This window comes from Apteryx mantelli, chromosome 2, assembly GCF_036417845.1.
Source record: "Apteryx mantelli isolate bAptMan1 chromosome 2, bAptMan1.hap1, whole genome shotgun sequence".
NCBI lineage: Eukaryota > Metazoa > Chordata > Aves > Apterygiformes > Apterygidae > Apteryx > Apteryx mantelli.
This window is the reverse complement of record NC_089979.1, coordinates 143,642,417-143,658,403: the sequence shown is the minus strand read 5'-3', so window position 1 is coordinate 143,658,403 and position 15,987 is coordinate 143,642,417. Positions and strand designations below refer to the sequence as shown.

The window sequence follows — 15,987 nt, the reverse complement described above, 5'->3', positions numbered from 1 at the left end:
CTCTTCAAATACAAAGAATAGTCAACCTTAAGGGAGTAAATGCTGAATTTAAGGGATTTTGGCAATAGCTCAGAATGTCTCGGGTTGCTTTAGAGGCTTCTGGTTCAAGTGGCCGTAACTGTTACCAAGTGGCATGAGGAGTTTTCAGAAAAGTAGGGGTCATGCCACATCCTTAATACCTTCAAAATGTAAGAAAGCGGTCAGCGTGTAGCACCAGCATAGCATGACTGCTAATACAGAGTTAAATCTCAGATAACTTCAGTTGCTACATACATTTCAGATGCATGCTCATGTTCAGTGTGTTGCAGTAATGGTGACTGGTGAAGGTGACTTCACTCCTGGCCTTCTGACCTAGCTCTCCTTTCTCCCACTTCCTTCTGATTTTTGTCTAGCTGATTCTTCTTAATTAAATTAACAAGCATCAGAAAGTAAAAATAATGACTCTTAAAAGATACTTACAGTAACCGGAGCGACCCCCTCAAATGTTTTGTCTCCTTTCTCTGCCGTCTGCAAGCTTTTCACGTGGGGTTCTCTCATTAGTCCTCATCTTTAGTAACTCTGAGTTGCATTTTTGGTAATAAATGAGACATCATTCATTCATGAGCGTGACCGTAAGCCTTGTGGTGACACCATCTCATCAGCGAGGTAACATATTTTATAGATTAGCACAGTATATTATGCCACAATCAACCTCCCTGCCCTTTTAATACCTATTTCTACAATTCCCTAAGACAATTTTTTGTCTATAAGAAGACTATTATACAAAAATGCATCCTGTAATCTCCCTGCCAGAATGCGTGATTCGTCTGAGCTGACACGTACCTTCCTTTAGTAGATGAATGAAAAAAGAGAGTGTAATGGTATGTCATCAACTAACAGCAAAAAAAAGAATAACATAGCAATATGTATGTAAACTGTCCATGCTGTCACAGCATAATTCTTGGAGGCACAATCCTGTGTGGGTTGTCTTTCAAGCTCAGCTACCGTCTTCATCAAATCCTTGCAGGAAGAGGAGAGAAAGAAGTGCTTATGTTCATTTTTGCTTTTTGGGTTTCTACAATTTATACGAAATTTAAAGTCCTTGCTGTTTGCCCTTATTTGGAGATAAATGTTAAATAAAAGGGTCAATTTAGAGAAATGTCAAGGTATGATTTGCAGCTTGAAGTTTCTGTTTTGCAGAATGACTGGAATTCCCTATTAATGATGAGGGCAAAGTCATAACCCTTCTCCAGCAGGGACAATAGTTGGTTATTAAGTCCTCATGACTGCAGAATTATTTTTAGACAGTGGACCACAACCAACCAATGGTAGTGAGAAAGAGAGAATGTTAAGAGGAAAAAAGGATGTTACTGGGGGAGATGTTAACTCCCAGAGGAAACCTGAGTGGGACAAAGGAAGTGACAGATGGGCTTTTGTAAGGAGGTTTGGATTTCTCATTTACATAGTGTTATTTTTCTTTCTTGCCTCAGTTGTTTCATTAATGGTCCCTACATGCAATCTGTTATTTTCTGATGCAGCTTCTTGCCTGTGAGTGACACTAATGCTATGATGAACTTTCAACCTTCTAAGATGTCTAAAAAAAATGGAAGACTTCCTGTGCTGCTCTGCTACTTTCCTTGGAGGCCAGGGGTACTTTATAACTGGAGTCTGTTTGGTACTTTGCAGTTCTCACATGTTTAGACACACACGCTCCCCTCTCACCACAACCAAGGAAGCAGATAACAGTAGCAGGCCTTGTATCTAGAAAATTTTCATGGCAGCTTACTATCAGCAGTGAGATATGAGTAGTTTGGAAGTCACTGTTGTATTTTAGCAGCAAAGCAAAATGTCTACCTGCTTTGGCAAATAAGAGGTGCACCTTGTTATTTGCTTCACCAGATTCTGTATTTAAAAATTCTGGGGGGAAGAAGTTTGCATTTCTACTGAACAGGCCTAAGAAAGTGGCCAGTTTTGCAGATACACAGATCTCGGCATCTTCCTGCAGGTCATACTGAGCTAGATGCCTGAATGCAGTATTGGGGAACCTTACAGTAGACATGGAGTTTGAAAGTTTAAACAGAAAAGTTGGTAGCAAGATAATGTCTTACTCTTATGAAAAAAAGCATGCCATATAAATGTTCTACTTACATTAGCAAAGAACAGAATTCCAAATGCAGCATATATAACCTGGAACTTCTGTAAGAAAAAGCAACAATTTGTGATCATTGCCACTATGAAATGAAAGCTAGAGTCCAATAAAAATGACATCCCTCACTGTATTTAAATCAATAGCAGCACTAAATCTAAGAAAGGCATCATCTGGTCAGGTTAAAAAAAATACAGTAAAGATAAGGCTATCAAATGATGTAGTAGTTAAGTAGTCTAGTAGTTAGCATTCTAAAACAATTGTGAATCCACCTCAGTTCTGTTATTAACCTAACCGTGATAGAGAATTACTTGGTTTGGAAAGGTGCAAAACTCATCAGTTTGCTAGTGGGACAACCCACAGGAACTTCAGTAGGAGTGAAATAGAAAAAAATCACATTGAAAAAAAGTCTACTGAGCAGCTGATTAAACATAAAACTTGCCATCTAAACATTTTTGCCCCTTTCCTTAATGCATAAAAGGACCTTAATAGAGAAAAGGATTTCTGCATTTAAACATTTTTTTATCATTTGCATTACAGTATGATAAGAAGCTACTGAGACTACCCAATACAGATACAGTGATTACAGGTACTGTACAATATAAACTAACCCATAGCAGTGTATCTCGTAAGTGCACATCAAGTAAACCACTTACAGATGAATCTATAAGGATATGAACAATTGCTCCGATAATCAGCAGGATGCTTGATACGACTGATATGTTCATGCTTGTCAGGCTTTTCTGAGGACAGCAAGCACAATAAGAGTGTCTTTAGTTGCCATTGGCCAACACATCTTTGAATTAAAAAAAAATTACATGTTGTTCAGGGTTGATGATTAATAAACTAACATTAATGACATACAGTAAGGATAAATCCTGAGGTTACTACAGCCAGTTTAATCTTCTGCTCCCTCTTCTGGTCTGTTAATAAGCTGAATAATTCCCTAAAACACATTTAATTGATTTCCAACTCTATGAAGGGTCTGTTTTTCTTAGCTTCCTAAACTGACTTCCAACTGTTGCTGCCGTCCTATTGATACTCATCAACATTTCTGAGTGATGCTCTAAGGGAAGAACAAATAAATGGTAATATGTTCATGAGTAAAACCAGACTACCCTCCACCTACGCACATTTGGATTCCCTCACGCTTAGTATAGCACACCTGTACAGAGAAAAATGAAGCTGGTATAGAGATTTGCAGGAAAGCAGGATCTCTTCATTTAGTACCACAGTTCTTAGGTCAGACTGTTCTCAGCTTTTTCGTTTACCTTTTTTTATTTTAAACTATGAGCATTGCTAACCTTGGCAATGCAAACAAAGCTAGTAGACGTGATGGCAAGATGCTCAAAAGGATAAAACAGATACAAAAATGTCATTAAAATCATGAAAACATAGATTATTTGTTGTTACATAATCCATGAATGGTACTTACTTTTGTCATCAAAGCAAGTACAATCAGTAACAGGCTTGCAAGTGCAGTTATTCCTCCAGCTTGAATTAAAATCGTCATATCATGGGAACTAAGACATAAGATGCAGTTTATTATCTCAAAGTGCTCAAGAAGAATGCAAGACAATGAAATAAAAATATTTAAAAGACTTACTCTGAAATAATTCCAAGTATTACACTTCCAACTACTGTCTAAGAAGACAAAAAGGATTTTTTTAGAGAGTTATAGAACAACCTCCCTTAGTAAACACTAAGTATTTTTACTTTAGTTTTTGATTATACTGGAATGTGCTAAAAATACCCCCCAAACTGGCAAGAATTCTGACGGTAAGGTCCATAAAGAGTTTGGATCCCCAGTCACTGCCTTTTATTAAATCATTATAACTTTATATGTAAGTATGTGAACAATTCCACTATCCTGTTTCTTCACATTCAGAATATCAACCAGTAACATAGGAATAATGAATGATTCTCCAGAGAGCTTCTTACAGACACCATTGACAGAATGGGACGTCTGAGAGCAATTTCTCTTTCTGAGGACTTCTCATATTAGGAAAATGGAGGACAAAAGGAAGACTCACAAAATGGACTCAACAACAGAAGGGATATCATAGGATCCCATGGGGGCAGGATTTGACGGTCTGCGATTGAATGACCTGAGCTCACCCAATACTATATTCTCTTTTTTCCCTTGTACCCCTACTCCCCCATGCCTAAATTAAGGCAGGTTTCATTTTTGCATCACTGTACTGTGAATGGACATACTACTACTACTACTAAATTTATTGCTTTGTATTGAGCTTCAGAGCTTTGTGACCAGCCAACAGACTTTTTTGTTAAGCAATTTTAGTTCTAAAGATGGAACATCTAGCTAAGACGTAAAGTTATTAATATACGGAGCAATGTACAGAACATCCACAGTATGCCCTGAGGTCTTACGGTTTCATCTGCCTGTAGCAAGAAAATATCCTTTTTGTAATTGTAGGAAATCAATATTATTCAGTACATTTGCCTTGCAGAACAGAAAAAAGTTTCCAAGATAGAAGTAGTGCAGACATTCTTTTTAGAACAAATTTTTGACTGAGGTGAACATTTACTTTTGTGTCTATTTAGGAGGAATAAAAGAGCTTGAAAAGGAAAAATCATGGACTTCAACAATATACTTACCCCTAGGAAGGTGTAAGTAGCTGAATTAATTTTGTTGGAAATTGTCTGCAGGATAGTAATAGCAACACTTGTCCCAATTAAAAAAAAGGAAAAAAGCAAATAAAACATTTTTAGTGACTGATAATTCAAGTAAATATAGCAAATAACAAGTAAAATGTTTTATTGTTGAAAGGAAACATTCAGATTTCATATGTCTACTAAAATATTCAATTATTTATTCAACATATTTTTTATGTTATGAAAGTGGAGTCTTTGTCATACAAATAGAGAAATGACTCATTTGGGATATATACGCATAAATCATGTAAATAAACAAGAGTTATTTGTTCTCAGGCATTTGTCATATATTTGTAGGTGCATTAAAACCATATTTTGGGTGTGATCTAAACAATTTTTTTACTTCTAACCTGCCTGAGTGAGCATCATTGAAGATTTGAAGATTTGTATTAGAAGGCTGGACCAAAGGGAAAAACACAGATTAAAAACGTAGGGCCAGCTTTTCCAGAAGATGTTGTTTATGCCTATGAACTTTTTGATAAGCAGTATGCCAGCATACCCATGGGTTTTACATTCTAACGAAGATTTTTTCTTCTGCTGCTCTTTCTGTACCTCTGCATCTCCTTCCAATACCGGAGCACTATGAATAGAGCTACCCGGCCCAGCACAGGCAGCCTTGGGCGGCAGGCTGAGAGCCCACTAATAGATCCTCCCTTAAAAAGAGCAGCCTATTTTCTTTTCCCTCCTCTCCTCTCCCTGTCCAACAGCCCCCAGCAGTTAGGCTTTCTTTCTTTTACATCCAACTCCTCACCAAATGTAGCAGTGAGAGCTAACAGAACACGTGAAGCCCTGAGCTTTCAGAGAAGCTAAAATGGTTGCAATTGGTATGACAGATCAACACATACCATTTCAACTTTTTCCAACCATTTCAGGTATTGGCTGAGGGACAATGAAAAAACCTAACAATCACTAAATGGAAGATTACTTTCATAGTTTTCAGCACACAGTGCTAGGTATATATCTATTTACTACCCTCACATTGCAATTCCAGCCTTCAATGAAGAAAAAGGGACGTTGAAGAAGATGTGAAGAGAAGAGAAAGTGGATAAGAAATGAGTTTATTTCCTTCTCATGCCATAATCCTACTAACTAACAAAACCAAAAGATGTAGGAAGAGAAGTAGCAGAATACTGATCTGATCCACTCTGGAAAAGGTACCAAGTGGTACTGTTAATAAGTTCTCAGTTCATCACATTTACCTGAACTAGTAGTCTGGTGCATCATTTCTAGGTACTTACATGGGTGTAAGGAAAAGCCACAAATACTTCTGCAGCTTCCAGAATACTCTGGTCCTAGGGAAGGACAAAGCTGTAGTTACAGCATCCTACATATAAATATACACAAATATATACATAAATATATACATCTCAGCATGACTACTGACCCCAACAGCATTGCCAGAATTTATATGAATAAAAACTGCCCCCCTGCCATGCTCAGTATAGTTTCCCTGAGATTTCTTTGAATGCTCCTCAAACCCAAAATGCTCTCCCTACATCCACACTTCCCAGAGGGCCAGTAAACACATAGTGATGAACTGAAATGGCAAAGATGAATGAGGAAGAGTAACAGACAAGTAACAGTGATGAACAGTAACAGTTGTTTATATTGAACATGATATACAGAGGGATTTACGGTGCCTAGATTACAAAATCTGTGCCAGTGATCATCTCTGATGCTGTCTGGAGCCTTTGTGCTAAACATGAAAAGGTTTATGCAGAGGAGTGCTCTTCCCTTCCTTCCACATTTAAAATGCCCATTTAATAGATTTGGCAAGTAGTCTTATTTCCCTTACAGTCACTTTCCCTGGAGCTGCATATCTGCTATGCATGAGGCCACGGAGTCATAACAGCAGTCTGTATTGTACAATTCATGCAAAACAAGCAGGCTCCAATTTGTTTTGGTGTAAAGCAGCCCCTCTTTTTTCCCTTTTTTTAACCTGTTAGCTATCCGCTTGAACTTCTGGATCTCAATATTGTAGCTACTATGGAAAAAACACTCCAAGGCTGTGTTCCTCTGAGAAGTGTGCTGCGAGGAAACTGAAAGAACACAAATTGGTCGAATAACACTGTGGCTGTGATCAGCTATTACATGACTGTAGAATAATATAGATCTCATTACCCTTTATTTTCCTTATGACTGTGTAAGGGGAAGATACACTCCAGCCCCTGGACAGCTAAGAGGTTAAATTAATGCTACTAAGAGACACTGTTGCATGAGTGATTGAACAGGCACTTAAACTTACCAGTATATAAGTCCCACTGATATAGCTAGATGAAATGCGGTAAAGAGACACACTTTCTTGCTGAAGCCTGAAGAGAGAATGTAGACAATGTCATTTCATCAGTATAATAACTCATGCGTAAAAACACACTATGCCAAGAATGAATGCTGAAAGGGTGAAATGTCTCTGTCTTTCTTTTTAAAGGACAGAATTGTCCACCAAAAAAAAGACACATTGACTCCAAAAGGTGCTAACTGTGGGTGAATTTCTCTTATTCAGCAGGTGTGTATACAGCACACAGCTGTGGTTGCAGAGTGTAGCTTCTGATATCTCTATTTCCTTAACATGGTTGATGCTTAGCCAACAACTGTAGAATGGCTTTTAAGGCCCTATATTTACTTTAATGTTTTGCTTAATTCTAAATAGTCAGTCAGAAATTGGCTTCCTAGTCTATGGCTAAGCTGTAGCTAGGGTATACCACCAGTCCTCTCTTGCTGCTGTGCTTGAACCACTTTGTCACAGTACATGATTGAATCTCACCCAGACAAAGTCTCGATGCACGCATAAATCAGGAGCTGAGTATCTATGCCTAACGTTGCTTTGAGTTAGTGCATATTTTAGTCTTTATATTTACAATGCATATTACACAAGGAACAAAGATCACTTTTATTGTGGTTGCTGCTATATTGTGCATAATGATTAACAAAGGCCTTAATGGCCTTACAGAAGTAAGAACAAAAGTACTAATAGACAAAATACTGCAGTTTCATCTGTTCTAATACCTTACGCAATAAGAATGCTTAAATACAAATAAAGTATAGTATTTATCTATTACCATCCAGACAGAACTGGTATATCTCTTAGCTAACTGAATCCATCTTTCCAAAATTATGAAAGTAATTCAAATCAGACATCTGTTTGACTCCTAATCAGGCATGTACTTACTGAACTGTGAGCACTGGTCTGTTTTACAAACACACTTCCGTGGTTTTGTCCTGAGCAAGATCTGTGGTGCAACAGCTTGCATGTGAAAATGGTTAGGAGCACTGTTAGTGATCATAATAAAATGCAGATTATAAATTATATTTTCTTTCATGCTATTAAGTATGAGACAGAAATATTCATTTTCATAGGCAGGTTAGATCAAATGCAAGATAAAGAGTGGTATGTTGGGAATCTTTGGGTTAGAAACACAGCCCAAGGAGATGTCCAGAGTATACTCAAAGGATGACTATGAGGGGAAGGTGTTATTCCAGATGAAACATTCAAAACTAGTAATGATTTGGTATTTGGTGTATATCCCCCCTTGCATCCAAGGCTTAGCTAAAGAGACTAAAAGTACACCTGCTGTCTGCATGGCTTTGACCAGAACTCTACAAGCAAGAACGCAAGCAGGGCATGTGGAGCATATAACATATACATGAACACCTCTAGGAAAATGAACATGCTCTCACAAGCCTAAATGCTTTTATAATTACACTAAAGACAATTTTGTACAGAATCCTGCAGTGGTTGACAGCAGAATATTGTGTTGGTGCTTCTCTCTTTCACACAAACTCACACAGTCACGCTTACCTTCAGCAAGATGATACTCATTATTTGGTTCAGCTGCTGTGATTGAAAATTCAGATGTTGCCCTGTTGCCTAGAGAGTCACGATCGTATGTGCTCTGGGCTGATGGAGAATCCTTGCTTGCTGGTGGTCTTCTGTGTTCTTGCATTTGGTCTACTGTTTCAGAGAGTTTACCTCTCTTTCGTGGCAGGGGTTTGCAAACTTCAGTATCTTCACTGACAACAACTTCTTCACGGACAACAACATCTTGGGAAGATTCATGCATCCTCATGAAATCCTGAAGGGCTTGGATGTCTGTTTAGTGAAAAAATAAGTATAACTGGAATTGAGTGGTGGATAGGAAGGTGGCTTCTATCTGAAAACATCCAAAATATACTGTCCTGGACACTGACCCTGCAACTGACTCAGAAAAGCACACTCAATATCTATTCGGTTACCTATTGCAATTTGGGGCTCCATCAAAACCTTTTGAACCCTTTTGTTCAGGGAGAACATGGGAAGAGTATCTCTCTTCTCTCAGGAAGTGGTTAAACACTACATTTTAGATTTTCTTCAGGCACAAAGCTCCTTCCAGAAGTTCCTGCTTGCCACCACACCCCCAACCTATGTTTGTGGTCCCAGTTGCCACTTCTTTGCTGAAGATCATCACCTCTTGGCCATATCAGGGTAATCTTTTGAACCTTGCTGTAAATCAGATCTCTTAACTGGTCCAGGGACATAAAACACACAAATTTTTTCTTAACACAAATCTTTCTCTAGGTGATATCGACAGCAAGTTTTCTGTTTGCCTTCAGGATGTCAAACTCAGATGATCCTCTCCAGGGTAGGTAGGATCTTAAATACAGATCTTATACAGATCTTAATGATGCCTGCCTTTCTGATAAGATCCTACAACATAAGGCAGCTTGTGACCAGGCATCTGAAATACGTAAGCAGAATTTGGGAACCTCTTATCTCTCAAATTTCAGCAGTCCACTAAGAATAAAATACCCTGTCCTGCCCTGTTCATTGGCCTGCCTTTCTCCAGAAAATGCATTTCCCATGCTATGGAAGTCCACGCACAGATTTTCCAGTTACCTTTCCTCAAGCAGTGAGTGCATCGCGGAATAAGAGTGTTGCTCTGGTGGCTTTCAGAGGGACCGCTCTTTTGTGCTTCCAGTAGACGTAGGTAGCATGTCAGGAGAGGTTCCCTCTTTGCTCTTTTGAGGAATTGCTCCTTCTGGTAGGTTCTATCTGACTGAAAAGATCTTTCCTTCATACTGGTCTTAGTTCTATGCTGGCTTCTTTTGTCCAAGTATCTTTCACCTTCCAAAACGTCACAAAGAAAACAATGAGAGGCTCTTAAATCCAGAGCAAGAATCTTCTTATGGCAGCAAAATGAACGACCAAGGGAAAGCTTTGTCAATACTTCTCAAAAAGCAAGGTCTTCATCTGGGAGAGCTTGGTGATTTGTATGCACCTTTGAATTCAGCACAGGATGGATAAGCTAGCTGTAAAGTCTGACTGCAACAACAGTCATGGCATAAGTGCTTAAAAGTCAAATACATGTTCGGCAGATCAGCAACAGTTATAGACAAATAACAGCTATTAAAGCTTACTCAGAAACTTACCTTTCTTTATCCCTTCCTTATAACCAAGGCGGGTAGTGGTTTGATGTGTGAGACAAAGCCAGCCTGAGGTGTCAGCAGGATAGGTACCCTTTCACTGGACTAACAGCCTTCTCCTTCACTCTCCCAGCTTTCTTAAATCTTTATTCTAAAGTGCTTAGGAATAGATTGCTACTACATAAGATAGATTTTTACAGCTTCTTGTCTTTCTGCAGAGAAGCTGTACATGCTGCAGATATAGTTGGGCAAGACGAAACCGAAAGCCACTGAGTCTTACCTGCCACCACCCTGTACAAAGTCTGGAGATCCGGGATCCGGCTTAATGACTCCCTTGGTGAGATCAGCAGAAATGGTATGATTGGGAAATTCACATATCCCTAAAAGGCTACACTTATTGACAAGGTCTGTGGGATGGTTATGGACAGTTATAATGAAATGTCCTTCATCTGTAGGCTCTCAAGCCATACTTGCCCTTCAGTAACAGCCTGCTACTGACCGTGGCCAAGTTTGAGGCCTTGAGAAAAGGAATTGACAAGTTCACCTCAGCTTTTTGGGACCAACAATGTTTCTGCCTGTTCAAGTGCTGGTTTTGAACTCGCCGCAGTACTTTGCTGTAGAACCAAGTAACAATCTCTCTTATGCTCTTGTAGAAAATTGGTGCAACAGAACTCAGTGCAAGACCTGGGGCAAATTTATTTACCACATCTCTAAACAAATTCATTCTCCCCACTCACATGCATTCTCTCATAGAGCTCGTTCACTCACACAACACATGCTCACAAGCACCAAGGCGCATGTGCCCAGGTGCTCTGGCCAGGGTCACTTGTGGACAACACAGAAGACAAGGGACACTGGCTAGTGAGTCCTTATCTTTTATATCCTTTAAGACTGGTCCTTTGCCATTATCTTCTTGTTGCAATAATGGGAAATCACAGAATCACAGAATGGTTGAGGTTGGAAGGGACCTCTGGAGATCATCTAGTCCAACCCCCCTGCTCAAGCAGGGTCACCTAGAGCACGTTGCACAGGATCGCGTCCAGGCAGGTTTTGAATATCTCCAGAGAAGGAGACTCCACAACCTCTCTGGGCAACCTCTTCCAGTGCTCTGTCACCCTCACAGTGAAAAAGCTTTTCCTCATGTTCCGATGGAAGTGTCTGTGTTTCAGTTTGTGCCCGTTGCCTTGCGTCCTGTCGCTCGGCACCACTGAAAAGAGTCTGGTCCCATCCTCTCGACACCCTCCCTTCAGATACTTGTACACGTTGATAAGATCTCCTCTCAGCCTTCTCTTCTCCAAGCTAAACAGGCCCAGCTCTCTCAGCCTTTCCTCATAAGAGAGATGCTCCAGTCCCCTAATCATCTTTGTAGCCCTTCACTGGACTTGCTCCAGTAGTGCCACATCCCTCTTGTACTGGGGAGCCCAGAACTGGACACAGTACTCCAGATGTGGCCTCACCAGGGCTGAGCAGAGGGGGAGGATCACCTCCCTCGACCTGCTGGCAACACTCTTCCTCATGCACCCCAGGATACCATTGGCCTTCTTGGCCACAAGGGCACATTGCTGCCTCATGCTTAACTTGGTGTCCACCAGCACTCCCAGGTCCTTCTCAGCAGAGCTGCTTTGCAGCAGGTCAACCCCCAACCTGTACTGGTGCATGGGGTTATTCCTCCCCAGGTGCAGGACCCTGCACTTGCCTTTGTTGAACTTCATGAGGTTCCTCTCCGCCCACCTCTCCAGCCTGTCCAGGTCTCTCTGAATGGCAGCACAGCCCTCTGGTGTATCCGCCACTCCTCCCAGTTTTGTATCGTCAGCAAACTTGCTGAGGGTGCACTCTGTGCCTTCATCCAGGTCATTGATGAAGAAGTTGAACAAGACTGGACCCAGGACTGACCCCTGGGGGACACCGCTAGCTACAGGCCTCCAACTAGACTCTGCGCCACTGATCACAACCCTCTGAGCTCTGCCATTCAGCCAGTTCTCAATCCACCTCACTGTCCACTCATCTAGCCCACACTTCCTGAGCTTGCCTATGAGGATGTTATGGGAGACAGTGTCAAAAGCCTTGCTGAAGTCAAGGGAGACAACATCCACTGCTCTCCCCTCATCCACCCAGCCAGTCATTCCATCAGAGAAGGCTATCAGATTAGTTAGGCATGATTTCCCCTTGGTGAAGCCATGCTGACTACTCCTGATCACCTTCTTGTCCTCCACATGCTTGGAGATGGCCTCCAGGATGAGCTGCTCCATCACCTTTCCAGGGATGCAGGTGAGGCTGACTGGCTTGTAGTTCCCTGGGTGCTCCTTCTTGCCCTTTTTGAAGACTGGGGTGACATTGGCTTTCTTCCAGTCCTCAGGCACCTCTCCTGTTCTCCATGACCTTTCAAAGATGATGGAGAGTGGCTTAGCAATAACGTCCGCCAGCTCCCTCAGCACTTGTGGGTGCATCCCTTTGGGGCCCATGGATTTGTGGGTGTCAAGTTTGCCTAAATGATCTCTAACCCGATCCTCCTCGACCAAGGGAAAATCTTCCTTTCTCCAGACTTCCTCTCTTGCCTCCAGAGTCTGGGGTTCCTGAGGGCTGGCCTGAGCAGTAAAGACTGAAGCAAAGAAGGCATTCAGTAACTCTGCCTTCTCTGCATCCTTTGTCACCAGGGCACCCACCCCATTCAGCAAAGGGCCCACATTTTCCCTAGAAATGGTATATGTGATATGCTGGGTGTTGCCATCTTCCTCTTGTCAGAGTGCGGGGTCTTCCAATAATGAGACATCTCTGCTGTGGTCTTATCAGAGCACAGGTCTTCTGGGTTTGCCCCCATTCCCTGGATGACTGGGAGCGGAGAGTCCTTCATTATCTATACAGGCCGTTCCTTTAACCTTCTTCTAGTGTGTGCGCGCGTGCGTGCGCGCGCACACACACACACACACACACACACACTTCCCATCATAGCAGTCCTAATATTTGTTACAAAACTCAACATTCTTTTTCTTCCTAACACTCAGAAGCAGACTTTCAGATTGTTTTACATAAGTTACATAAGCAACAGTCTTGGATCAGACCAAAGTTCTACCTCACATAGTAATCCCTCTGCAACAATGGCCAAAACCAGATTTTAATGCCTTGGGAGTGGGTATTAAGAAGTGGGTAATCAGAGTGTTATTTTCTGAAACACTCTTACAGTTCAGAGATGCATGCTCAGGAATTCTCAGTAGACTGAACCTATGTAAACCAAAATACTCTGGAGCACAGAGTTCTCCAGCTTAACTGTACAGTGTGGGAAAAGAAACAAACTCCTTTGGTTTGGTTTGAACTTGCAGTTTGCTAGCTTTCTTTGATACCCACTACTTCTTGAAGTGGAATAGGCAACGAAGGCCCCTTTGCAATTTACCCTCTCCCTGCCTTTCATGATCTGTCATATCCCGCTCACATTCCCTTTCTAGAACCATAAGTCCTAGCCTACTTCGCTGCTTATTGTACGAAGTCCTTGAGTGTTCTTGTTGCCCTCCCCTAGCCTTTGCCAGTTCTACTGTATCCTTTCTGACGTAAAGGGAGCTAAACCGTACATAATATTCAACAGCACACATGCAGGAACTCCATGGGTTTATGTAATGACAGAATACTTTCTGAAGTGTTTTCCATTTCTTTTCTAATAATTTCTAACATTCAAATGCCTTTTGAGCAATGAGGTGGTGTCTTCATGTGGCTATTTATTAACCACAGGTTTCGATTTCTGAATAGTAATGATCATTAGATTACTCAGGGCCTATCATATCGTTTTTCTTATCCCTTTACACTTAACTACATCCAATTTCATCTGCCAAGTCCAGTCAGCCAATTTTGTGAAGGTCTTCTGCATCATTTTATCATCAACCTTTGGTTTTACTAGCCTTCATTGTCATTGGATTTTTTTTGCTTACTTTTTTACTCCCTTTCAAGATCATTTATGCTAAACACCACAGGTCATGGGTCAGATCCCTGCAGGACTCTATCGGTGACTTTCTACCACTGTTAAAACCAACTGCTCATTCTAACTTTTCTTTTCCCATCTTTTAAACATTTACTCATATCAAGACCTTCCCTCTTATCCAATGGCTGCTTTGTTTCCATTAGAGGTTTTGTTGAAGAGCCTTCTCAAAAGCTCTTTGGAAATACAAGCAGACTATTGCAAACAGATTTCCCTTGTCCAGAGATCTGTTGAGGCCTTCAAAAAATGCCTGTAAGTTTGTGAGGCAGAATTCCTCTTTCCAAAAACTGTGCTTATCTCCCTCAATATGGCCAATATGGCTTTTTGGGGGGGTACTTTCCACTAATTTGTCTAGTGCAGACACTAAGCTCCAGGTCTGCAGTTCCCCAAGTCTTCTCTGAGAGAGGCTTAACAAGTAGGCATCATATTTGCCATGGTGATACACTCATGTAGCTTTAAGCAAGAACTTGCACTTCACAGTTAGTAGCTATTACACAGATAAATTCCCTTAGGGCTACTGACTGAAGACCAACAGGTAATGGTGACTTGCTATTGTTCATTTTGCCTATTTCTTCCATAATCCCTTCTACCAGAACTTCTCTTTGAGGCAGATCCTGTGATGAGTCCCCCACAGAGACTGGTTGTGGTGTAACAATCATCTCCTCCGTTTTTCCAAATCTTGGCATGGATACAAAAATTCATTTGCTTCCTCTGTTACGGCTTCACCACCTCTGCGTATACCTTTTATACTTTGATCATCTACTGTTTCTGCAGAGTCTCCAGAAGTCCCTCTCTGTGATTGAGGAGGGAAATTATTAATAGTTTTGATGGTTTCCTGCAAATCATTCTTCAAATTCTTTTTTGACCTGTCTGCACAACTGGGCAGTGAAGTCATCCATTGTTATTCTATTCCCTGTTCTTGCAGCTTTTTGATCTTCCTTCACATGCTATAGTTGGCATTACTGTCCTGCTTACGAGGTCAGAAGTACAGATGCAGTGCTATATCTTTCCTTTTATAATCCAAGAAATATATGTACTAGGGGACATCATAGCATCTCTGTGAGTTATTTTAGCTAAGAGAAGAAATGGCATAAATGCAGCTCAGATGTGGCACTGTTAGCATTAAGAAGCCCTCCTAGAATCCAAAAAAGCAGTGAAGACGCACAAGAGACTTTTCAGGCATTAGCCAGCTGGTGCTTCAGAGGACTGGAGCTGAGCTGACACCTGAAGCTGCTCCTGTGTCCTGCACTAAGTCCTCTCTTTTGTGACATGGCACGGATATCTCACATGCCTCTGTATGCTGCCAGAAGGTCTAGGAATGCTGCTAAACTGCTTCTAGCCCTGCAATTCAACATGGTCTCCTTTTAACAGTGCTGCAGTGGAGTGTGCAAAGCCTGCTGGGCTGAGTTGACATTGCACAATATGAGTTCTAGCGTCTCTGTGCCCAGGGCATTGAAAAGTCTCAGTAAGCTACGGACAACTGCCTGTGCAAAAAAAGTAACAGAAGGGAACATAGGAAACATGAAATTGCAAAGTAAAGCTCTCAAGGACTGATTGCACTTAGTGAGCACTTACATTTCAGCCCTGCACACTGAATAAGAAAAGCATAGTGTAATCACACAATTAAATACTGCCTCATGATTCAGACAAAGAGGATGTCGAACCAAATAGTACACTGGCCATTCAGACATTTTTTGGTGACTTTTAGCACTTAATATTCTTAAAAAGATAAGAGTGGGGTGGACAGAATGTGTGTGTTTGTTGTGGTGGGGGGACAATACAAAGACCTTACAGATGGTTATATAGACCAGGGATGGAAAAC

General features: G+C 41.1%; 1 protein-coding gene across 1 annotated transcript; it reads right to left on the bottom strand.

Annotated features, from left to right (window-relative positions):
• Positions 1-5,063, bottom strand: LOC136991297 (protein lifeguard 1-like). Its single transcript, XM_067291702.1, has 6 exons — positions 4,745-5,063; positions 3,732-3,769; positions 3,561-3,648; positions 2,782-2,868; positions 2,128-2,175; positions 1-999 (listed from the first exon to the last, which is right to left on the bottom strand). The coding sequence occupies exons 1-6, from the start codon at positions 4,850-4,852 to the stop codon at positions 829-831; spliced, it is 540 nt and encodes a 179-aa protein (XP_067147803.1). The 5' UTR covers positions 4,853-5,063; the 3' UTR covers positions 1-828.
• Positions 5,064-15,987: the final 10,924 nt, after the last annotated feature.

Excerpts from the sequence above, each read along its gene's own strand:
- LOC136991297 (XM_067291702.1), bottom strand. The coding sequence starts at position 4,852 with ATGTTTTATTTGCTTTTTTCCTTTTTTTTAATTGGGACAAGTGTTGCT. Across the intron at positions 3,770-4,744 it reads CTACTTACACCTTCCTAGGG|ACAGTAGTTGGAAGTGTAAT; the intron begins GTAAGTATATTG and ends TTGTCTTCTTAG. Across the intron at positions 2,176-2,781 it reads ATATCCTTATAGATTCATCT|AAGTTCCAGGTTATATATGC; the intron begins GTAAGTGGTTTA and ends TTTTTCTTACAG.